The sequence below is a fragment of the Armigeres subalbatus genome, chromosome 3 (genome assembly GCF_024139115.2).
Source record: "Armigeres subalbatus isolate Guangzhou_Male chromosome 3, GZ_Asu_2, whole genome shotgun sequence".
In the NCBI taxonomy this organism is placed as follows: Eukaryota; Metazoa; Arthropoda; class Insecta; order Diptera; family Culicidae; genus Armigeres; species Armigeres subalbatus.
Window position 1 is genome coordinate 351,731,332 of NC_085141.1, and position 22,289 is coordinate 351,753,620.

Below are 22,289 nucleotides of genomic sequence, written 5' to 3' on the forward strand. Positions count from 1 at the left end.
CATTTTTCAGTAGAATTTCTGTAAATAACCCTTAGAGAAATATCTGCAAAAAATCTTTTTGGACTTCCGCATGACAGCATTCTTCATTCTTCACAGCTAAACTTGAACCACTGCGAGGCGGCTCAACTCTTGCTACAACAGTCGGTTATCGAGTGTAAAGCTGATATTGCCTTGCTGTCCGACCCATACCGCATCCCTGCTGGAAACGGCAGTTGGATTGCGGACAAGTCCGGTATGGTGGGAATTTGGACTTGTGGGCGATACCCCATCCAGAAGATAATATCAATATCTTCTCACGACGATGAGGATTTTGTCATAGCAAAGGTAAACGGAGTATAGAGCAGTACGCTAGGGTAGTTGACATTCTTGCGGCAAAACTAACTGGTCTAAAACCAGTAGTTGTAGCAGGTGACCTCAATGCGTGGGCAGTGGACTGGGGTTCCCGGTTCACTAACGCTAGAGGTCATACCCTGATAGTGTCACAAGCGGTATTGAACGTAGTTCGACGTCATCTTCTGCAGCGCAGGATGGACGGAAGAACCAGGATGGATGGTCCACGAGGGTCATACTTCTATCGACCATCAGGAGGTACGTTTAATGGTCGAGTATACCCGGAAAAGTACGACAAGACGAGGCGGTGCAACTGATCCCGGATGGCGCACTTCACAGTTCAATCAGAAGCTGTTGGAGGAAGCGTTGCGCTGGGAAAGTCGTACTACAGGACTGAGCGGTAACGAATTGACAGAGTTACTAACACGTTCCTGCGATATAGCGATGCCGAGGAAGACCCAGCCCCCAGGAAATCGACAACCAGTGTCGATCGCACCACGATCGCAGATCTTCGTAAAACCTGTCTTAGAGCTAAAAGAAGGTTGCGGCGTGCTAGAACAGATGCTGAGCGAGTCGATAGACGAGGGGTATTCCAGACAGCGAGCAGAGCTCTGAACTACGAGATTAAATGTAGCAAGCGAGCCTGCTTTGAACAGCTGTGCAGGATGGCGAATGACACCCCATCGGGAGATGCATACAGGATAGTGATGTCTAGGACCAATAGCACACCTCCTGGAAGATCCCCAGAGATGTTAGTCGGAATAGTAGAGTATTGTTTCCGAGCAATGAACCATCGGACTGGCCCGCTACACCGTACGAGTCAGTTGACGTGGTACCGCTAGTGACTAACGAAGAGCTTATCGAAGCTGCAAGAAAACTTACGCTTAATAAGCCACCAGACCCGGATGGTATTCCAAACACTTAAACACGCCATTCTTGCTGATCCAGATATGTTCAGGAGCTGCCTCCTGAGATGCATGGCCCTTGCACATCACAAGACAGAAGTCGTGGTGGTGCATAACCGCATGGGTTGCAGCAAGCGAGAATAAGAGTAGGGACCTGCACAGTTAACTCCGTGAGGTCTCTTAAGCATCTGGGCGTGACGATCGACGATAAGCTCAATTTTACAACCCACGTCGATTATGCATGTCAGCGGGCTTCAATGGCGATAAAATCTTTATCAAGAATGATGTCCAACAGATCGGCGGTGCATAGTCAAGTGCGTAGGCTGATAGCTGGCGTAGCATTGTCTATCATCCGCTATGGCGTACCAGCAGGGGCCGTAGCACTAAAGGCCGACTACAATGTGAAGAAACTCATCAGAGTACACTGGCTGATGTGCCTACGTGTCGCGAGCGCATATCGCACCATATAATATGAGACGGTGTGCGTAATAGCTGGGATGATGCCAATTGACATACTCCTAGAGGAAGATGTGGAGTGCTACAACGAAAGGGACTCGGTACAAGTGCGACGTTTCAAGAGAGCATCATCGTTGCTCAAATGGCAAAAAGCATAGGACACCGCAGTCAAAGGTCGTTGGACCCACAGAGTAATTCCGGATGTGTCCAACTGGGTCGATAGAAAACATGGTCAAGTCCAACACAGGTGATTCGACAACAGATTATATCGAAATTGCAGCGGTGGTGGCGTCTTGTACAAAACCAACGAGTGCAGTAAGGGCACCTTTAATGCAGTGAACACTTTGCTCACACCCAGTATGTAGATATAGAGGTCATTGCGGTTCATGCTCGGTGGTTGTTGTCGGGGTGCTCGTCTCCAACGTGAGATTATGATATGGACCGCTAGGTTACTATCATAGCTTGCGATCGACGGGTGGTGAGGTTACCACCCTTGAAGTCGATGTTGTGTTTATTAACGTCAAGTGCGTTAGCATAGGCGTGAGCGTTCTCAATAGTCCCCCCTGATGTATTGCTTAATTGCGGGCCGGGGGTACGGACTGGCGAAAGGGTTTTGGTTTTAGTGGGTCGGGTAAGAGTTACATTACATACCCATCCCCACACTACCAGAGTTACCTCCTCAGGTGTCTGGTTGCAGATTTCCGTTTACCGTTGCTTAAGAAAAAAAAAATACCATCTACCAGAGCTGCGGCAACACACACGAGCTGGGAACAGCTTTCATAGTGATGGGCGATATGCAAAGGCGTGTGATCGGGTGGTGGCAGATCAATGAAAGAATGTGCAGGTTGAGGATCAAAGGCCGGTTCTTCAACTTCAGCATAATAAACGTCCATAGCCCACAATCCAGAAGCACTGATGATAATAACAACGCATTCTACTAGCAGCTGGAACCTGAGTACGACAGCTGCCCAAGCCACGACATCAAAATCATCATAGGAGATTTGAACGCTCAGGTTGGCCAAGAGGAGGAGTTTAGACCGACTATTGGAAAGTTCAGCGCTCACCGGCTGGCGAACGAAAACGGCCTACGACTAATTGATTTCGCGCCTCCAAGAAAATGACCATTCGCAGCACCTACTTCCAACACAGCCTTCCGTATCGGTACACCTGGAGATCACCACTGCAGACAGAATCACAAATCGACCACGTTCTGATTGATGGACGGCACTTCTCCGACATTATCGATGTCAGGACATATCGTGGCGCTAACATCGACTCTGACCACTATCTGGTGATGGTTAAACTGCGCCCAAAACTATCCGTCATCAACAATGTTCGGTACCGACGACCGCCGCGGTACGACCTAGAGCGACTGAAGCAACCTGATGTCGCCACTGCAAACGCGCAGCATCTCGAGGCAGCGTTGCCGGAAGAGGGTGAGCTCGATGGGGACTGCTGGAATACAATCAAAGCAGTCATTGACGACGCAGCGGAGATCAACGTCGGGTATATGGGACGAAGTCGACGGAACGATTGGTTCGACGAAAAGTGCAGACAGATTCTGGAAGAGAAGGAAGCAGCGCGGGCGGTCGCGCTGCAGCACGGTACCCGGCAGAACGTGAAACGTTATAGACGGAAGCGGAGACAGCAGACCTGCCTTTTTTAGGAGAAGACACGCCGCCTGGAAGAAGCGAAGTGCGAGGAGATGGAACAGCTGTGCCATTCTCAAGAAACACGCAAGTTCTATCAGAAGCTCAACGCATCCCGCAAAGGCTTCGTGCCGCGAGCCGAAATGTGCAGGGATAAGGATGGGAGCATCTTGACGGACGATGTCGTAGCGCTGCAGGAAATCTGCTGGACAGGACAGAAAGTGTGGAAAAGCGGGCATCGAACGGCTATAGCCTATAGGTATACCTTCTACCAAAGCTGTGGCAACACCAACGAGCTGGGAACCGGCTTTATAGTGCTGGGCAAGAAGCGTCAACGTATTGGGTTGCAGTCAATCAACGCAAGGATGTGTAAGCTGAGGATAAAAAGCCGTTTCTTCATCTATAGCATCATCAACGTGCACTGCCCACACGAAGGGAGACCCGATGACAAGAATGAAGCGTCCTATGCACAGCTGGAGTAGACATACGATGGATGCTCACTGCTGGACGTCAAAATCGTCATCGGCGACATGAACGCTCAGGTAGGAAGGGAGGAAATGTATAGACCGGTCATCGGACCGGATAGTCTGCACACCGTGTCGAATGACAACGGCCAACGATGCATAAACTTCGCAGCCTCCCGCGGAATGGTAGTCCGAAGCACCTTCTTTCCCCGCAAAAATATCCACAAGGCCACATGGAGATCACCTAACCAAGAAACGGAAAACCAAATCGACCACGTTCTAATCGACGGTAAATTCTTCTCCGACATCACGAACGTCCGCACTTACCGCAGTGCGAATATTGAATCCGACCACTACCTCGTTGCAGTATGCCTGCGCTCAAAACTCTCGACGGTGTACAACACGCGTCGAAGTCGGACGCCGCGGCTAAACATTGGGCGGCTACAAGACGGTCGACTAGCCCAAGACTACGCACAGCAGCTGGAAGTGGCACTCCCATCGGAAGAGCAGCTAGGCGCAGCATCTCTTGAAAATGGCTGGAGAGATGTTCGATCCGCCATTGGAAGCACCGCAACCGCTGCACTAGGCACGGTGGCTCCGGATCAGAGAAACGACTGGTATGACGGTGAATGTGAGCAGTTAGTAGAAGAGAAGAATGCAGCAAGGGCGAGATTGCTGCAACACCGCACGAGGGCGAACGAGGCACGATACAAACGGGCGCGGAACAGCCAAAACTCGATTTTCCGGAGGAAAAAGCGCCAGCAGGAAGATCGAGACCGTGAAGAGACGGAGGAACTGTACCACGCTAATAACGCACGAAAGTTCTATGAGAAGTTGAACCGTTCACGTAAGGGCCACGTGCCACAGCCCGATATGTGTAAGGACATAAACGGGAACCTTCTTATAAACGAGCGTGAGGTGATCCAAAGGTGGCGGCAGCACTACGAAGAGCACCTGAATGGCGATATGGCAGACAACGGTGGCGGTATGGTAATGAACCTAGGAGCACGCTCGCAGGACATGCGACTTCCAGCTCTGAATCTCCAGGAAATCCAGGAGGAGATCGGCCGGCTGAAAAACAACAAAGCCCCTGGAGTTGACCAAGTACCAGGAGAGCTGTTCAAACAAGGTGGTGAGGCACTGGCTAGAGCGCTGCATTGGGTGATTACCAAGGTTTGGGAGGATGAGGTTCTGCCGCAGGAGTGGATGGAAGGTGTCGTGTGTCCCATCTACAAAAAGGGCGATAAGCTGGATTGTAGCAACTACCGCGCAATCACATTGCTGAACGCCGCCTACAAGGTACTCTCCCAAATTTTAGGCCGCCGACTAACACTAATTGCAAAAGACTTCGTAGGGCAATACCAGTCGGGATTTATGGGTGAACGCTATACCACAGACCAGGTGTTCGCCCTACGTCAGGTATTGCAGAAATGCCGCGAATACAACGTGCCCAGACATCATCTATTTATCGACTTCAAAGCCGCATATGATACAATCGATCGGGACCAGCTATGGCAGCTAATGCACGAAAACGGATTTCCGGATAAACTGATACGTTTGATCAAGGCGACGATGGATCGGGTGATGTGCGTAGTTCGCGTTTCAGGGGCATTCTCGAGTCCCTTCGAAACGCGTCGAGGGTTACGACAAGGTGATGGTCTCTCGTGTCTGCTATTCAACATTGCTTTGGAGGGAGTAATGCGAAGGCAGGGATTGACACGAGTGGTACGATTTTCACGAAGTCCGTCCAGTTATTTGGTTTCGCCGACGACATTGATATCATGGCACGTAACTTTGAGAGGATGGAGGAAGCCTACATCAGACTGAAAAGCGAAGCTAAACGGATTGGACTAGTCATCAACACGTCGAAGACGAAGTACATGATAGGAAGAGGCTAAAGGGAGGTCAATGTAAGCCAACCACCACGAGTTTCTATGGGTGGTGACGAAATCGAGGTGGTTGAAGAATTCGTGTACTTGGGCTCACTGGTGACCGCCGATAACGATACCAGCAGAGAAATTCGAAGGCGCATAGTGGCTGGAAATCGTACGTACTTTGGACTCCGTAAGACGCTCCGATCGAATAGAGTTCGCCGCCGTATCAAACTGACTACTATCTACAAAACGCTTATAAGACCGGTAGTTCTCTACGGACACGAGACCTGGACGATGCTCGTGGAGGACCAACGCGCACTGGGAGTTTTTGAAAGGAAAGTGTGTTGCGTGCCGTCTATGGTGGGGTGCAGATGGCGGACGGTACGTGGAGGAGGCGAATGAACCACCAGTTGCATCAGCTGTTAGGAGAACCATCCATCGTTCTGAAGACTGCGGTGGGCCGGGCACGTAGCCAGAATGTCGGACAGTAATCCGGTGAAAATGATTCTCGACAACGATCCGTCGGGAACAAGAAGGCGAGGTGCACAGCGGGCAAGGTGGATCGATCAGGTGGAGGACGATTTGCGGACCCTCCGCAGACTGCGTGGTTGGCGAAGTGCAGCCATGGACCGAGCTGAATGGAGAAGACTTTTATGTGCAGCACAGGCCACTCCGGCCTTAGTCTGATAATAAATAAAAAAAAATCTTGACAGACGAACGTGTGGTGATCGAAAGGTGGAAGCAGCACTAAGAGGAACATTTGAATGGCGCTGAGAGTACAGGCAGTGAAAGTCAAGGCAGCGGAGGAGATGACCATGTCAGTTCAGCGGACGATGGAAGCCAACCAGCCCCCACCTTGAGAGAAGTTAAGGATGTGATCCAAAAGCTAAAGACCAATAAAGCAGCTGGTACACAAACTGATAGTCAGAATCTGGGAAACTGAACAGCTACCGGAGGAGTGAAAGGAAGGGATTATATGCTCCATCTACAAGAAAGGCCGCCTACGAAGTGATATCCCAGATCATCTTCCGTCGTCTGTCACCATTAGTGAATGAGATCGTGGGAAGTTATCAAGCCGGCTTCGTTGACGGCCGCTCGACACTGGACCAGATATTTACTGTACGGCAAATACTTCAAAAATGCCGTGAATACAAGGTGCATCTGTTCATTGATTTCAAGGCGGCACACGACAGTATAGACCGCATAGAGCGATGGAAAATAATGGACGAGAACAGCTTCCCTGGGAAGCTTACCAGACTGATCAAAGCAACGATGAATGGTGCGCAAAACTGTGTGAAAATTTCGGGCGAACACTCCAGTTCGTTCGAATCGCGTCGGAGACTAAGACAAGGTGATGGACTTTCGTGCCTGTTGTACAACATTGCGCTTGAAGGTGTTATGCGGAGATCTGGGAGTAACAGCCGGGGAACGATTTATTTGTTTCGCGGATGACATGGACATTGCCGGCCGAACATTTGCAAAGGTGGCAGAACTGTACACCCGCCTGAAACGTGAAGCAACAAAAGTTGGACTGGTAGTGAATGCATCGAAGACAAAGTACATGCTAGTGGGCGGAACCGAGCGCGACAGGGCCCGCCTGGAAAGCAGTGTTACAATAGACGGGGATACCTTCGAGGTGGTCGAGAAATTCGTCCAACTTGGATTCTTGCTAACGGCTGATAACAATGTTAGTCGTGAAATACGAAGGCGCATCATCTGTGGAAGTCGGGCCTACTACGGGCTCCAGAAGAAGCTGCGGTCAAAAAAGATTCGCCACCACATCAAATGTGTCATGTACAAGACGCTGATAAGACCGGGCAGGGGGGGCAGGGCATGTTGCAAGAATGCCGAACAGCAACCCTGCAAAGATGGTGTTTGCTTCCGATCCAGAATGTACGAGACGGCGTGGAGCACAGCGAGCGAGGTTGGCAGACCAGGTGCAAAACGATTTGGCGAGCGTGGGGCGCTTTCGAGGATGGAGAGATGCGGCCTCGAACCGCGTATTGTGGCGTCAAATTGTTGATTCAGTGTTATCTGTTTAGATGTAAACTAAATAAAATTTGAGTAGTTCTACTTTACACGAAAAATGAGTAAGATTTCCGTGAGAAAAAAAAAAGATGGCAGTACAATTTCACTCAGTCTCTGCGTGATTTTCAACGGACGTGCACTGCTTGCCTGGTTACCGTAAAATTGGAAGGGTTATTCGTGTTGACATCCACCAATTTACTCTTGTTGACATTGATAGAGCTTGAGCTAGTAGAGCAATATCATCAGAAAAATCGAAGTAGTTTAGATGCTCCATAGTAAAAGGCTGCCAGAGCAGCCCACGGTTCGGTACTCGGTCAATCGCACCCACCATGATCTCGTCGATTACGATGAGGAACAGTAGCGGAGATAGAAAACATTGATAAAAATGCATAACTTCCAAAGAACACCCTATGTTCAAAAAGGCAGTTACAGTATGTTTGAGGGAATACACAAATAAATACATATTAATATGCAAAACGGGAAAGAACAGCCAATGACTAAAAGATTGAAAGTTCATTCGGCCTAATGACCATTTAAAAAGACCAGATTAGAAAAATTTGCCGATCATAAAGTCCATTTCGCTCGAAAATTTAGATAGTTTAAACTAGAGATTGTGCACAGTTATTGCTGTTTTTGACTATACTTAGCGAAATAAACCAAAAGTAAGCAAGCCGTCCGGTAGCATAATTTTGATTAGAATTTCAATATATGAAGATTTACAACGATAAATGTGCTCAACCACATCATATTAGGCTGAGTTTTGAGCCATATACCCTATTTAACCCAATACCCAAATATATTAACAATATTCCTGACAGCTATACTGTTTCATTATCAATTGAAAACGAATGCAAATTGCTGTGAGCAAATCGATTAAAGATAAGTTCCTAAAAAATGAATTAATCAATCAATCAGTTATCACCACACGACATCAGAAATTGTCGAGCTAAATCGATCGATATGTAGTACCTACTATGAGTCTCAAAAAAAAGTAGAAGGTTGTATCCGAGACACGACCGCCAATTGGACGTAGGATTACGTAAGTGTAGAAGATTTTATTTTGAAACTCTAAATATGTTTCTTGGTGCTGATTTTTGAAGATGGGGCTGTATATTCAATCTGGGTTGGAATATCCTCGACATGTCGCATATCCTGGAAATAAATGGGCGAAACCCCGATTGTTACTATAAACTCATTTCGGTTTATAACTATAAGCAGAGTATTAAAGAAACAGAAGATCGGTAAACAACAGCCTCAATAACATCTTCCTCCATGAATATTTGGTGGCCCTGAAAAGGGCCGTTTGTTTATGTTGGCTTGAAGCCTTTTGAAGTCATGTACGCCGTGGTCCCGATGAATGTTAAAGGATGCATCAATCCACTGTTGGGCTGAATCTGTAGAAAACAAAGAAAAGAACAAAACGGAAAGAATGTTTCATATTAAATACATTATGATCTAAATATAAATTTAATTACCAAATACTCAAGTTTCATTTTCAGGATCAATTATCTATTTTTGCTACGGACTGTCCGGCTGATGTCAATGATTGGTCATTCTGGTTGAAATCGAACGTTTTGGCAGATGAACTAGCGGACCAACGACGATCAGTGACGTTAATTCACTTCACTGGGATGGCATCGGTTCTAGAATAAAATAACATAACTGATGAAGAGAACTATGTTTAATTCTAAATCATTAGTTTTACCTCGGGACACCGCAAGAATCGACAAAATAGGCCGGTGGTAGGAGAAGTACGTGCAGTATCTCCTGCATTCCACACTTACGTTCCGGGTGAACGTTAGATCGAGACATGTGCCACCCAGAGTAGTCGCTATAGTTGGATCCGAAGCACAATCCAGATAGAGAAACTGCTTCATGAACCAGATGAAATCTCTGTTCTCCTCTTTCGTCACATCAATATTAAAGTCTCCGACACTACCACGGGCATGGCAACATGGGTGTACTTTATGAGGTTGCGCACTAAGAAATATTTCTTTTGCTTCAGGGTGGTACCTAGTAAATATTCAAAATTTAATGCAACACACTTAAATACAAACACAACTACTATTTGATTATACCTGGTGAAATATATACCGCAAACAGTAACGTGCGGGTTTCCATGATTGAAACCTCTGCAGCACAGCAGTCCCCATATTCGTCTGCTACACTCAATGCTGGGTCATAGCTTTCATTGAGCTTCGTAATGGCGTGAGAAACGGCCATAGTCGACGAACCAGCACGTTCAAATATTGCCACTCCTCCCGCTCTTGTTCCGTCACGCTTCTCTTGACAAACACAAAGGTATCCATTGATGTTTGTGGTTGTGCCGTTGTCAAGCCAAGTTTCGCTCATTGCAAGCAAATCAACGGCGGTAAGCACCCGATCTGTTGCAATGTCCGACGAGTGTGCATTCAAACTTTGTACATTGATGCTCATCAACGTACAAGCCAACTTGTTTGCGGTTATAGCTTCCATGATATCGTCTGTAATGGTGCGCATACGATGGTTACTCAAACGTTCAAGTTCCGTCCGAAGGTCGTTCATTCTAGGGTCATAGAACCCTTTCCGTGGTGGAACCGGAATGAGTTACTGGCATTCGTCAGATACAATCCGTCGATTGATGTAACCCTGGAAAGACCAACGTAAACTAGCTGCTGTTCCTGACCCTTATCGTAATTATATACGACTTCCGAGAATGTGCCTCCCTGGGACTTATGGACTGTGAGGGCACACGCACTTACAACGGGAAACTGAACTCTTTTGCACTTAACACCACCGTTAAGGGTTACGTTCGCCGATCGTTTGACGATTGGAGTCCAGCCTGTTTGTAGCACCCCAGGTCTCGAATACACCAGCGGTCTGGCCTTCACTCTCAACATCTTCCCAATGGACTCATTTTCGAATGCCATCCAAAGCCTCGTGATTGCCTGTTGCTGCGAGTTTCCTTCGTTGTACTCAACATGCATGAGCTCTCCGATCGCTCCGTTCACGATGCCATCTTCGACATCCACGTTGGTGGTCAGCATATAAGGTGTACCAAGAACAAGACGCAACAGATACGGTAAGCCACCAGTCTCTACTACACTCATCTTATGCACCTTTGTGCGAGCACTGGCCAGCTGGGAATTGTCCTTATAACCAGAGTATAGGTCATCTGCAGTACATTCGACAGCCTCTCGATCCATCAACGCCACAGAGTTATACCGTTCGACATCAGCGTTCCGATGGAATAACCGGATCCCTCGAGGGACATGCTGCCGACACCACTCCTCCGTACGGAACCTGCTTTCAATAAGCTCGATTTCCTCAGACGACATCCGCTCACCGTTGCCAATTTTGTGAGAATGCCGGAGAACTGCTCGTTGGTTTGTCGCATAACTTGAACCAATGGGTAGAAGTCGAGAGATTGCCATAAAACGGCGCCATGCATGGAGTTTATGCTCGGTTTAAACACCGCCCGCGCATTGACCGGTGGCAATTGACGAAGATCGCCGCAAAATACGATCGGCATTCCACCGAATGGATCGTCGTAGTTCCCCGTGATTTCTTGAAGCCGGACATGTACTGTGTTGAGGACATCAGCACCCAGCATGCTTGTTTCGTCGATAATGATGAGCTTCACGTTGGCGAAGGCGTTCCGGTACAGTTGTAATGCCTCGAAACTCAGCTTTGAGCTTTGCCTACGCGACATGCAAATCCGGAATGCGGAATGCACTGTTGTTCCACCTATTGCAACCGCTGCTTTTCCAGTGGATGCGCATGCTACATAAGCGTTGTGCTGCTTATTATGAGCTTGGCTGTACCGGTTCACTGTCTCCATTAGAATGCGCAAAGTGAACGTTTTGCCACAGCCCGCCGGGCCAGTGAAGAATATTTGCACTAGTTTGCAGTTTTCTTCAGAGGAATGCAAGCTGTGGATTACTTGCACAATCAAATCCCGCTGATCTGCATTCGTGGCACGCACCATTTCACAATATTCTTGCTTTGACAAGACATTTGATCGCTGTTTGACGACAGCTGCCAAGGGTCCTGTTGGCAAGTTGTGAATATCGTCATCATTCGGCTCCATGACGATCGTGCGGACGAACTCATCGCGCTTCTGGTCGGCAATCACCTGCTGCTCGTCGTCTTCGCTGCATATGCGGATGTATTCCTCCACAACCTGATCCAAGTTCATTTCGCAGTCATACTCCTTGTGCTTTGCCAAAATGGCGGCCTCGTTGTCTTCATACAACTTCAGGAACTTGTTCCGATCAAGTACATCGCAGACTTCATTCCTGAACGGTAGGAAGAGGAGAACCATCTCACGCTTATAGTCGACCATTTCCGCCATACTGTATGAGCACCAACGCAATACACGGGGAACTAAACGGAGTCTATATGAATGCTTCGTGGATCTTTCTTCCGAATAATATGCTGCGAAATCCGCCAAGCAGATATCATCCATTCCTCGGCGCAGTTCATACCGTTGGATGATGTTTAGCGTCCACACATCGGTGGAATTGTCGTCGAGATCCTCTTCGTCCATCTGTTTGTTCCGCTTCTTGGATTTTATTCGCTCTTGTGGCCACATTGTCGCAATAAACTCAACCTAAAACGAAATTGAATTCTAAATTGTGAAAACTATATCATTTGATGAATGGTACCTTGCGGCTGGCTTCTGACATCGGTTGCCGAAGCAAATACCAAGCAGCCTCCTGGGCAGACATTTCCACGGAATTTAACATTTTTATGCTGACCTTCTTCAACAATCCATTGTAGTCCTGGTCTGGATGCTCTTCCTGGATGCTCTTTATGAGGTCACGATGTAAACTACTTATGCCTCTGTTGGTCTTGTTTACGTATTCCACAACATAAGCAGCACATGAAAACTCCTCCAGCACAAACTGCAAATCCATATTGGATTTGAGCTTCTCAGCGATCCAAGGATTGAATGGATTGGTCCAAAGCTGCGTCATGGAACGTTTCAGCAGAACTGTTGGTCGGCGAATGGAAGAGCGAATCACGTCCAAGTAGTAATCGTACGTGCAACTGCTATCAACGAGAAACGCGTCAAGGCTATCGTAGACCTTCGTTTCAAGAGCTTCCCGCATTTTTGCTGCCTTTCTGTTTAGCTGTTGAAGTCGGCCATCCCCGGCTGTAATGGGGATCAGAATTCTGGTTTGATCCATTGGCCAGTACGGAATATTAAACCGGCAACGTTTATCGTTTCGCTTGAAACACGTAAACGTGTGTTTATGAACCTAAAAGGGTTTGACATTGTGAGTGATTACTTGCTAGAAACTATGCGAAATTTAAACCCACCTGATTGCCATAGGTCTCAGGCAGATCTTCCGATCTGATGGAGCACAGAAAATCGATCAACTCAACAGTAGCGGGCATTCTTTCGGAAACATCCTCACGGGGATCGTTCGCCAGCCAGAGCAGAATATGTGCATGCGGGCTGCCACGATGCTGGGAGTCGATCCTCTTAAAATAATCTACAACGTGGTATTTGCCGAACGGGCTCAACCTGGTCGATGACAGAAGGCGCAGAAAGATGTTTACCAACTTGTGAAAATATGCACAGCACGTGACAGGATCTTCGCTGACAAGTGTAGCACGCTGGAGTGCAGACAACTGTTGCACAATATCGTCCATTTCCGCAATGTTAGAGCCACCAGAAAGCTTCCGCAGAATGCTTAGTAGGTGAGGCCATCTAATTTCATTTGCACTCATCGTCAAAAACATCGTGGGTTTCCCCAGCTGCCGGATCATGGCGAAAACATCCCGTTTTCTTTGCTGCCAATATTGAACGGAGTTCGGAATAGATTTCAGAAAAGAGAGGTTACGCTCAATACAGCTTGAAAAGGATTGCCGGTCTTGCAACTGCGCCCTTGTTATGTTGGCCGTGCCCATGCATTTAAAGGTATTGTTCAATCTTTCCGATACCCGCAGCCGCATGATTTTCATGGCCATATACAAAATATGCTCCGGTCTCGCGCCCCGCCGATCCCGACGTCGCACCTCGCTAGTAGCCATCATGAACGCTGTCACATGGACTTCACGGTTGAAGCATCTCGGATGACCAAGATAAATATCGGGGAAAGACAGCTCCTCAGCAAACTCATCGTAGATAATGGAAAGCGGTTTCTGATTTTGTGCCGGTGCAAGTTCCAGACACTTGTCTTCATTCCACATGAGCGTATGTTGTTGTCCAATCATCATTTCTACCTCGTTCATCTCGTCGACGACTTCAAGGTCTACTGCCCTACGTTCCTCCGAAATATCCGTCTGCTCTGTTTGTCCGATCGCAGCCAAGTTTTCTTCATTGAAAACAATTCCATTCCGCCTGTAGAGCGGTGTAGTAACCAGATAGTTCAGCCATGCTTTAACGGTACCTTTCTTCACGTAGCCGGACAAGTAACTTGATTTGTGTATGAAGTGTTTCTTGATGCACACGTTGATAGCATAGTCGTCATCCAGTACGCCTACCATCTGGGCCACGTCGATTGGAATGTTGATAATTTGGCCGAATATTGCCAAACTACCTGTTGCATGTTAATGAAAATAGATTAGGAAAATCATATATTTATTTGATGTAATACATTTTTAAGTTAAAATAACTTTTCCACAAACCTGCAGTATGCCGCAAACGACGAAACTGCATGAAATTGATCCTGGGAGACACCAGTCTTGTGGTGAGAGGGTCTAGCGGAGGCAAATTGGACGGAAACTTGGGATATGTAAAGCCATTCGATTGCGACAATGTGGGAATTGATCCGCGGTTCAGGCTTGTTCGACATGTAGCACACGCCACAAATCCTTCCACCGTTTCGAAATAATTTGTCGCCAGTAACACGGCAGCATTTGAGTCGGAGATTGGTTTCAAATCATTCCTGAACCAGATTCTAGCACACACATCACAAGCGCAACCGAAATCGTTTTCCACGAAACGTTTCTGGAACTCCCGATCAGCCCGATCGAAATTGGGTTTGTCTTGTGTTAAAAGCGAAGAAATATGTTCGCCATCATCATCGACAGCAGACACGTTTTCTTCAAAGTCACCACGCTCATCATCGACATCTGCTCTTGCGGACTGCATCACAACATTTTCACCGGCGTCGGAATCTTCATGATCAGAGTTTACGACCGTATCAGCACGGATTAAGTTGAATTCTACTCGAAGAAATTGTAACACGGGAAGATTAATCCTTATTGACAGACAGATATACATAATTGACAGATGCATTCGCATTTAAAATGACTGTACCAAGTACAATAAGACATTTAAAACATAAAAGATGAAATGGAAAATTATTGCCAAGCGTACTATAAACAACAATAGCATAGTAATATAAAATTCAAGTAGCATGTGTTTAGGATATATTTGTACAAAACACACTATCCAAAAGTTTAAGTAAATCTTAACTTTATGTCATAAAAATCTATTTGTTAAAATTTTGCGATTCGCTGGAATCTAATATGTTATTGTTCCAAATATTAAATTCAAAATTCAATTGAATCAAATAATAAACAAGTAAAAGACACCGTAGATTTAATACGACCCAATAATTCATTAAATAAAAATAATATTTGAGAAGCTCCAACTATTTAATTCAAATTTAATCCGAATCATACTCAAATTCAGAACAATTAAATAATATGTCCGAAAAATATATCGAAATTCAAACTCAAGACAAAATAGAAATTCGGTTCAAATCTTATCCATTAATACATGAATGCAAAATTCAAACACAATCGATTTGCAAATTTAATTCAACACCAAATCAAAGGACCAAATCTTACCGATTGTGTGATTTCAACTCTACTGGCAGGCTAATGTAACCTGCCAAGTGAATGAATTCGGAACTATATTAACAAATTGAATATCTAAGAACTTTTGGGCTTTTGGGATTGGAATTATATTGTTCCATTTATCGTTTAGCGATTTATAAAAACCCAACAAACAATTCAGGCTAAATAAGCTAATAAGTAAACATTTGCAGTATATATTTCGAAGTACTTGAAGAACTTCAGCCGTTAAAAGTACTTACCATGTTGTCAATGCTACATTTATTGAAAATAATATATAAATAATGTGTAATAACAATGAAATACATTCGACGACAAGCAAAGAGAAATAGAGGTATTCGTAATAGAAAATAGGTAATAGAAAATATTCGTATAGATAAATCTGCTATATAAAATGATAAAATGCAAAATTTCTATACTGTCATCATAGAATTTGAAGATTAGTTCACATTATTGATATGTATTTACACATTTGCTGCTAATAATAACTTCCTACCTCGAGTTGAGGGCCCTTCGCCAGCGTCCCAACCGGTAGCCGACGACGTACTACCCTTGGCCGCTTTCAACTTGGCCCGATAACTCCGTGCCCGTTCAGCGTCCGTCCTTGGAAGCTTTGAGGGTGCGTCCGATTGTTGATCCCTTTCACGCTTCCTGGAATTGCGTTTATACTTCGCTGCCAAGTATTGCGACATCGCACTGTATTCACTAGTATCGAATAAACTTCTTCTAAGCACAACTAATGTTTCTCACTTCAACGATGTGATACGAGACACTAACAGTATATCGAAAAAAATATGAAAATTGCATCACGTTAGCTATTGAAAAGTGATGTCTGTGCTAGAGAATGCATGCATATTGAATGCCAAGTTGAACCTGGTGAGAAAATGTTTATTTCAAGAATACCCCTGTTTAGTAGGTGCTGGGATTAGAGATGATATTCGATTGAAAATTTACTCAAATGTTAGCAATTTTCATATTTATTTAAATACGGCGTTGTTCTGTTGCTCTCAAGCAATTATGAATTGCACTTTGCAGAAAATTCGTCTCAGCTCAAAATACTCCCATGTAATATGATAGTTATTATAAGAACCAATTTGTTTTCCACAATACGCCTATCCAATCACAAGCAGCAATAAAGCTTATGATTTGTACTTTGAAAAATATTTGTCTCAATCTTCTCTCGTGTGAAAATATGATTCTGAAAAGAACCCATTTGTTTTCAGTAATGCACCTTCCCAATCACAAGCAGCAACAAAACCGAAGCAGAATCTAGAAAAATTTCATTTCATTGCTACCGACCCCAATGTCAGCCGCTCGATAAGTTACCGCTAAAACGCGACATACGCCATCATGCGAATCAATTTTCGCAGCATCCCTCCGAAGAGCGCTTGCGCTGCTGCCGACGCCAAGCGATTGTAATTTGCACTTTTAAGAAGTAAAAGAAGAAGAAGAAGAAGAGTCGCTGGTTATGTTCGAAAGCACTGGCATCGAACGAACGAAAGGCGGAGCAAACAAGCCGATGCCAAGCGATCATAATTTGCAATTTGATTTGTAAAAGAAGAAGAAGAAGGAGAAGAAGAGGCCCTTGTTATGTACGAATGCATTGGCATCGAACGAAAGAAAGGCGGAGCAAGCAAGCCGATGCCAATGATACGGCGCTCAAAGGGCGGGGCCTCGAAGTCCATGCAAACGTATTCTGACCAGCCGAAGTCTGATTTTCTCGGAAAATCGGCAGGACAATTTATTACTCGGAAAATCGGCAGGACAATTACATCGCAGCGCCGACCAGAAATCACCGGCGGTGAAAAGGCTGAGAAGAAACATCATCAAGGGCGTCTCATCAGTAGTAATAAACTACTACTACTACTTCTCGGAAATTCGGCAGGACAATTACATCGCAGCGCCGACCAGAAATCACCGACGGTGAAAAGGCTGAGAAGAAGGGCGTCTCATCGAAGGCGTCGAGTATCTTCGTGCGTGTCGAGCTGGCCAAGCCCGCCGTTTCGGAGGGTTCCAAAGTCGTCACCAAGTAAGTCAGCTCCTAATGAATGAACGAGGAAGTAGCTTCACTTAAAACGGCCCTTTTCAGGGCCACAGTCTCACTCAAAGAGGAGAGGAATTTTCGTACCGTGCACGCCGGAAATCAAAATTTTGTAATGAATTTCCACTACTGATGCACTGTCAGCCAATTAAGAATTTGCCGCTGGAACACGATAGAAGTCATCCATCCTAATACATTGTTTTGGAACGTCTCCATGCAAGGAGCGCATCGGCTGCTACAGCCAAAGAACTTTGCCCGTCACCAAGCGATTATGATTTGCATTTTTGCAGATTTTTGTCTCGGTTCAACCTTCTCCCGTGTAAAAAGATGATTTTGTTTCCAATGACGCGCCTTTCCAATAATAAACAGCAAGTACGCCGAAATCAGAATCTTGGGAAAATCTCATTTGACGCAACTCAATGATGTGAGACGTCATCATTGTTTAATTCCCGCACTTTTAATAGATAGCAGATTCCAACTTTCTACCGTCGCCAAGCGGTTATGATGTGCACTTTGAAGAAAATATTTTGGCTCTACCTCTCAATAGTACATTTGCCAAGAATTGATTTTGATCCACAATGCGCCTTTCTAATCAATCATAGCAAACAAACGATAGTCCGTATCTTGCGTAAAATTTCACTTTTCTGCTAAATAGTCACTATTAAGAAAACATTTTCAGTGACGCCACTGGTATGCAGGGACCGTAATCGCTGCCATTTTGCAATCAACTCTATCTTCTAATAAAATTTTGGTCCTGAGAAGAACCGGTTTTCTTTCCAAAATGCGCCACTAACAGTAACTAAACGATAGTCCGAAGATTGTTGCTTTTAGCGATGGCCTCTCGATGTTCCACTTTCTGCTGAGACTGCTCCTACGGGCGTCATCGTTGTGCCCGCTCTCCGAGAAAATTTAGTTGAACTGAGGATTGGAGTCGAGCCCGTAGGTTGCACGATTTTGATGTCTGTGCTTGCGATGCACATCGCGATTGGTTGGTTTACCGATTTTCAGTGCCTAGTAAAATTCAATTTTTCAATAGTTCAGCACTTTGAATGCATTTTTTCGATAGCTGAGCAAAATCTTAAAGAGTTCGTCGATCGATTAACACCAAAATCTTTAAAATCGGTTGAAAGACGGCTGAGTTATTAGCCCATACTTCCTGACCACTTTTCGTGACGGTCTCAAATTTGAAACTGCAGAATGACCCCCCAATGTTCCGGAAAGACGTAATCCTACGTCAAAAAAATACGAAAACACGAAAAACGAACACTTAGTGTACAAGAAAGACAAAAATGGAGCTGTGGTATTCGCTTCCGGTTATTAACAGCGTTGACTATAATAATAGAATTTTATATCCCATTCACAAAGTCACCAATCAAATCATCATCTATAATAAACGCAATGTCGAGTGACACAGTCACGGGCAATTTGATGTCAACAACGAATCTTACACAGCATACACACAGTCAAACATGACCGACATTAACGCTGCCCCGCAAAAATTGCAGCAACCGACCGAAGATATGGTTAGCTACTGCTGGTGGAACTTGGCGGATGTTCGACCAACCGCTCGCTGGTAGAAAATGATTTTGGTAAAAAAATGCTTGCCCTTGTGGCCGCTGCATCAGTGGGGCACACCCGGTCAGTCAAATCAATGAAAACACCGATTTGATTGGTTATCATACTGGTCTTGATACGGTGAGCCGGTCGTTATTTATGATACTCTCCTATGGTTTAAGTCCAATGGCTCAATAGGTTCTTCTGAGAATTACTTTGCTATCTTGCTTCTTTATGATGGTATATAAATATAGCTTTTCGGAATGCATATAGATTTTACAGTGATATATTTTATTGGAAAAAATGATAGCATGTTCATACTGCAAATGCGATGACTCGAATAACTACTTTAAAAACATATCTATGGTTATGAAAATAGCCATTTCGATGGATTAAACTAATAACAGAGCATTGCATGTTTGTGTTGCTATGAAAGAATTAATGTGTATGGCGGAGTTGAGCTGATGCACGACGGGACACTCCACCCACTCACTTGAATATTTTCCCTGTCATTCAATTATATTGTTCTGGAAAACTTATTTTCCGTTAATTATGATAAACGTTGGAGAAACTTCAGAAGGAATTCTTGCAGGTGTTTCCAAAGTAGTTTTCGAAGGAATAGCTGGAGGAATCTAGGCATTTGTTCGACAATTCTATTAGAAAGCCCTTCGTGGATCGCTTTGAGAAAAATAAAAAAAAATCAAGAAATTTCAAAAAACCTTCCGGTCATTTTTTTAAAGTTTACCTCAAAATCAACTAGATTTTTTGTTAACTTCTTCAGGAATTTGATCCAGGAAAAATTTAGAAAATTTAGCTATGAATAACGCCGCCGCACAAAGGGGCGCACTCTCAAAAACAGAGTCAAAAGCCCTTTTTTAAAATAAAAATTGGCCACTTAGAAATACATCTATAGTCTACAAGTTTACAGGGCTTCCGTTCCAGGAAACGATTTCCCGGGATAACCGATTCCCGGGATGTATATAATTATAGTTCTTAGGACCTGATTAGGCCGATAAAAATATTAAATTTATTTTATGTTACCCCCCCCCCCTTCAACTTTCCAAAAATATTGAGTAGGCAAAAGAAAAATTTTTTTAGGATATTTTTTTTTTAATTTCGAACATGTGCATCACTGTTTTTATCTTGGTACAAAATAGTCATTTATAGACCATACATTTGTCACCAAGAGTATTGCAAATGAAAATAACAGCATACATATCTATCTGTATAAATATTCTATAACCTATCAGATCACGCATATTAAGGGGACTCCTGCTTACAGATTCCGTCTAAGCTCCCTTGCAATACGTGGCCTACCCATTTCCACCAATGTCCTCGAACATCTACATACTCATATACTACCTATTGATGGTATATATATATATGATATATGATGACTACCTACCGTATTTGATGGCTTTTATGTTGCTCGGCACACGCCGAGGTCGTCCGAATTGAAAATTTTAAACATCACCTGCGTTATCTTTGCCTATATACTCAACTCGTTTCAAGATCGAGTGGTATATTCGGTATGGTTTCCAAATATGTCAATAACTCGCAAAGTTATCCCCAGCTCGTGGTTCCATGTCGATCCAGATTTCGCTATCTGCTGATATCAGATTGTCAAGATGTTTAAATCTTCCGATTGTCCGGCTACTGCAAAGTTTGGGGGGCTGTTCCCGTTGACACTCAACCACATGGTCGTGCTGACTTTGATGGTGAGACGCCGCAAAAAAGCAAACGGGCAGCACTTTGAGCTCACTCAGCAAAAATGAGCGTCGCAGTACTAAAGCCTGTCCACGTTAAATTTCAGACACCTATTACATCAGGCAATATTTGAAAATTTTCGCAAACCACTGAGACGATCAATTTAGATGACATTTACTGCTATTCTGAATACTCCCAAATTGATAAAAATGGCTACAAATCAATTGGACAGTACCTAAGTGTCTGAAATTTAACGTTTTGTGATCATTAGCCAATACTTCAAATTGTATGCCTCGTATGGCTGGTTTTTGAAAAACACTGGATGAGACTTGAAGACGCTGTTCGAAGTTCTCCAACCAACACACACTGGGGATTTTCAAAAGCAAAAGGCTCGAAATTCAATTACTCCAGCTGACGCTGCAAAATTTCCAGAAAGTAGATGTTTCCTGAAGGGAAAAAGTGCGATAAATCGATTGCACGGGGTTTCGTGCTGGTCAGACCACTTTAAAGTGCCCGTTTTGCCCAAATTCCCCTAAAAATCACAACATTTCTACTATGCCTCGAACTGACGCTGATATTTTTTCAATAACTATTAGTTTCCTGTAGGAAAAACGTGTGATAAATCGATTTCTAGAGGTTTCGTGCTGGTCAGATCACTTTAAAGTGCCCATTTTGCCCAAATTCCCCTAAAAATCACAATATTTCTACTATGCCTCGAACTGACGCTGATATTTTTTCAATAATTATAAGTTTCCTGAAGCGAAAAAGTGTGATAAATCAATTGCGAGGGGTTTCGTGCTGGTCAGAACACTTTCAAGTGCCCATTTTGCCCTAATTCCCCTGAAATCACAATATTTCTACTATGCCTTAAACTGACGCTGATATTTCTTCAATAAATATATGTTTCATGAAGAGGAAAAGTGCGTTAAATCGATTGAGGGTGGTATCGTGCTGGTCAGACCTCTTTAAAGTGCCCATTTTGCCGATATTTTCTTTAAAATCGATATTTCCACTATGCCTCGAACTGACGCTGATATTTCTTCAATAAATATATGTTTCCTGAAGGAAAAAAGTGCGATTATTCGATTGAGTGGGGTATCGTGCTGGTCAGACTAATTTGAAATGACCATTTTGCACAATTCCCTTGAAAATCACATAATTTCTGCTATGCCTTGAACTGACGCTGATATTTTCTCAACAAACATGTTGTATATTATGTTACGAAAAAGACAATAAAATTCAATGAAGTAAATTCTTCAGGAGATAGAAGCATATTTTTCAAACACACTTTGTCCTGTGCGATTCCTTCTTCGAAGGATGCATTTTCCCGGCATATGGCAAAGGAAGATATGAATCCCTTTTTTACAAATACTTCATTAAAGTAATTTTTTTAAACTAGAATTAAAGTTAATCACTTTGATTCCTTCATTCAATTGATGTATTTTCTTGGTTTATGACAAGGAAGATAATAATAAGAAGATATAAGA

At 44.4% G+C, this 22,289-nt stretch overlaps 1 protein-coding gene and 1 long non-coding RNA gene across 2 annotated transcripts in view; one reads left to right on the forward strand and one right to left on the reverse strand.

The window, feature by feature from the left end:
- Positions 1-22,289, forward strand: part of LOC134222806 (extracellular matrix protein A-like) — a 101,495-nt gene that overhangs the window by 23,849 nt on the left and 55,357 nt on the right. Inside the window, exons 7-8 of the mRNA XM_062701956.1 lie at positions 522-917; positions 17,386-17,529. Coding sequence (XP_062557940.1) covers positions 522-917; positions 17,386-17,529 — 540 coding nt within the window. The remainder of the gene's footprint in view (positions 1-521; positions 918-17,385; positions 17,530-22,289) is intronic.
- Positions 9,048-9,631, reverse strand: LOC134226054 (uncharacterized). The gene is made up of 3 exons (XR_009983388.1): positions 9,412-9,631; positions 9,182-9,349; positions 9,048-9,100 (listed from the first exon to the last, which is right to left on the reverse strand). It is a non-coding gene; the product is annotated as an uncharacterized LOC134226054 (long non-coding RNA).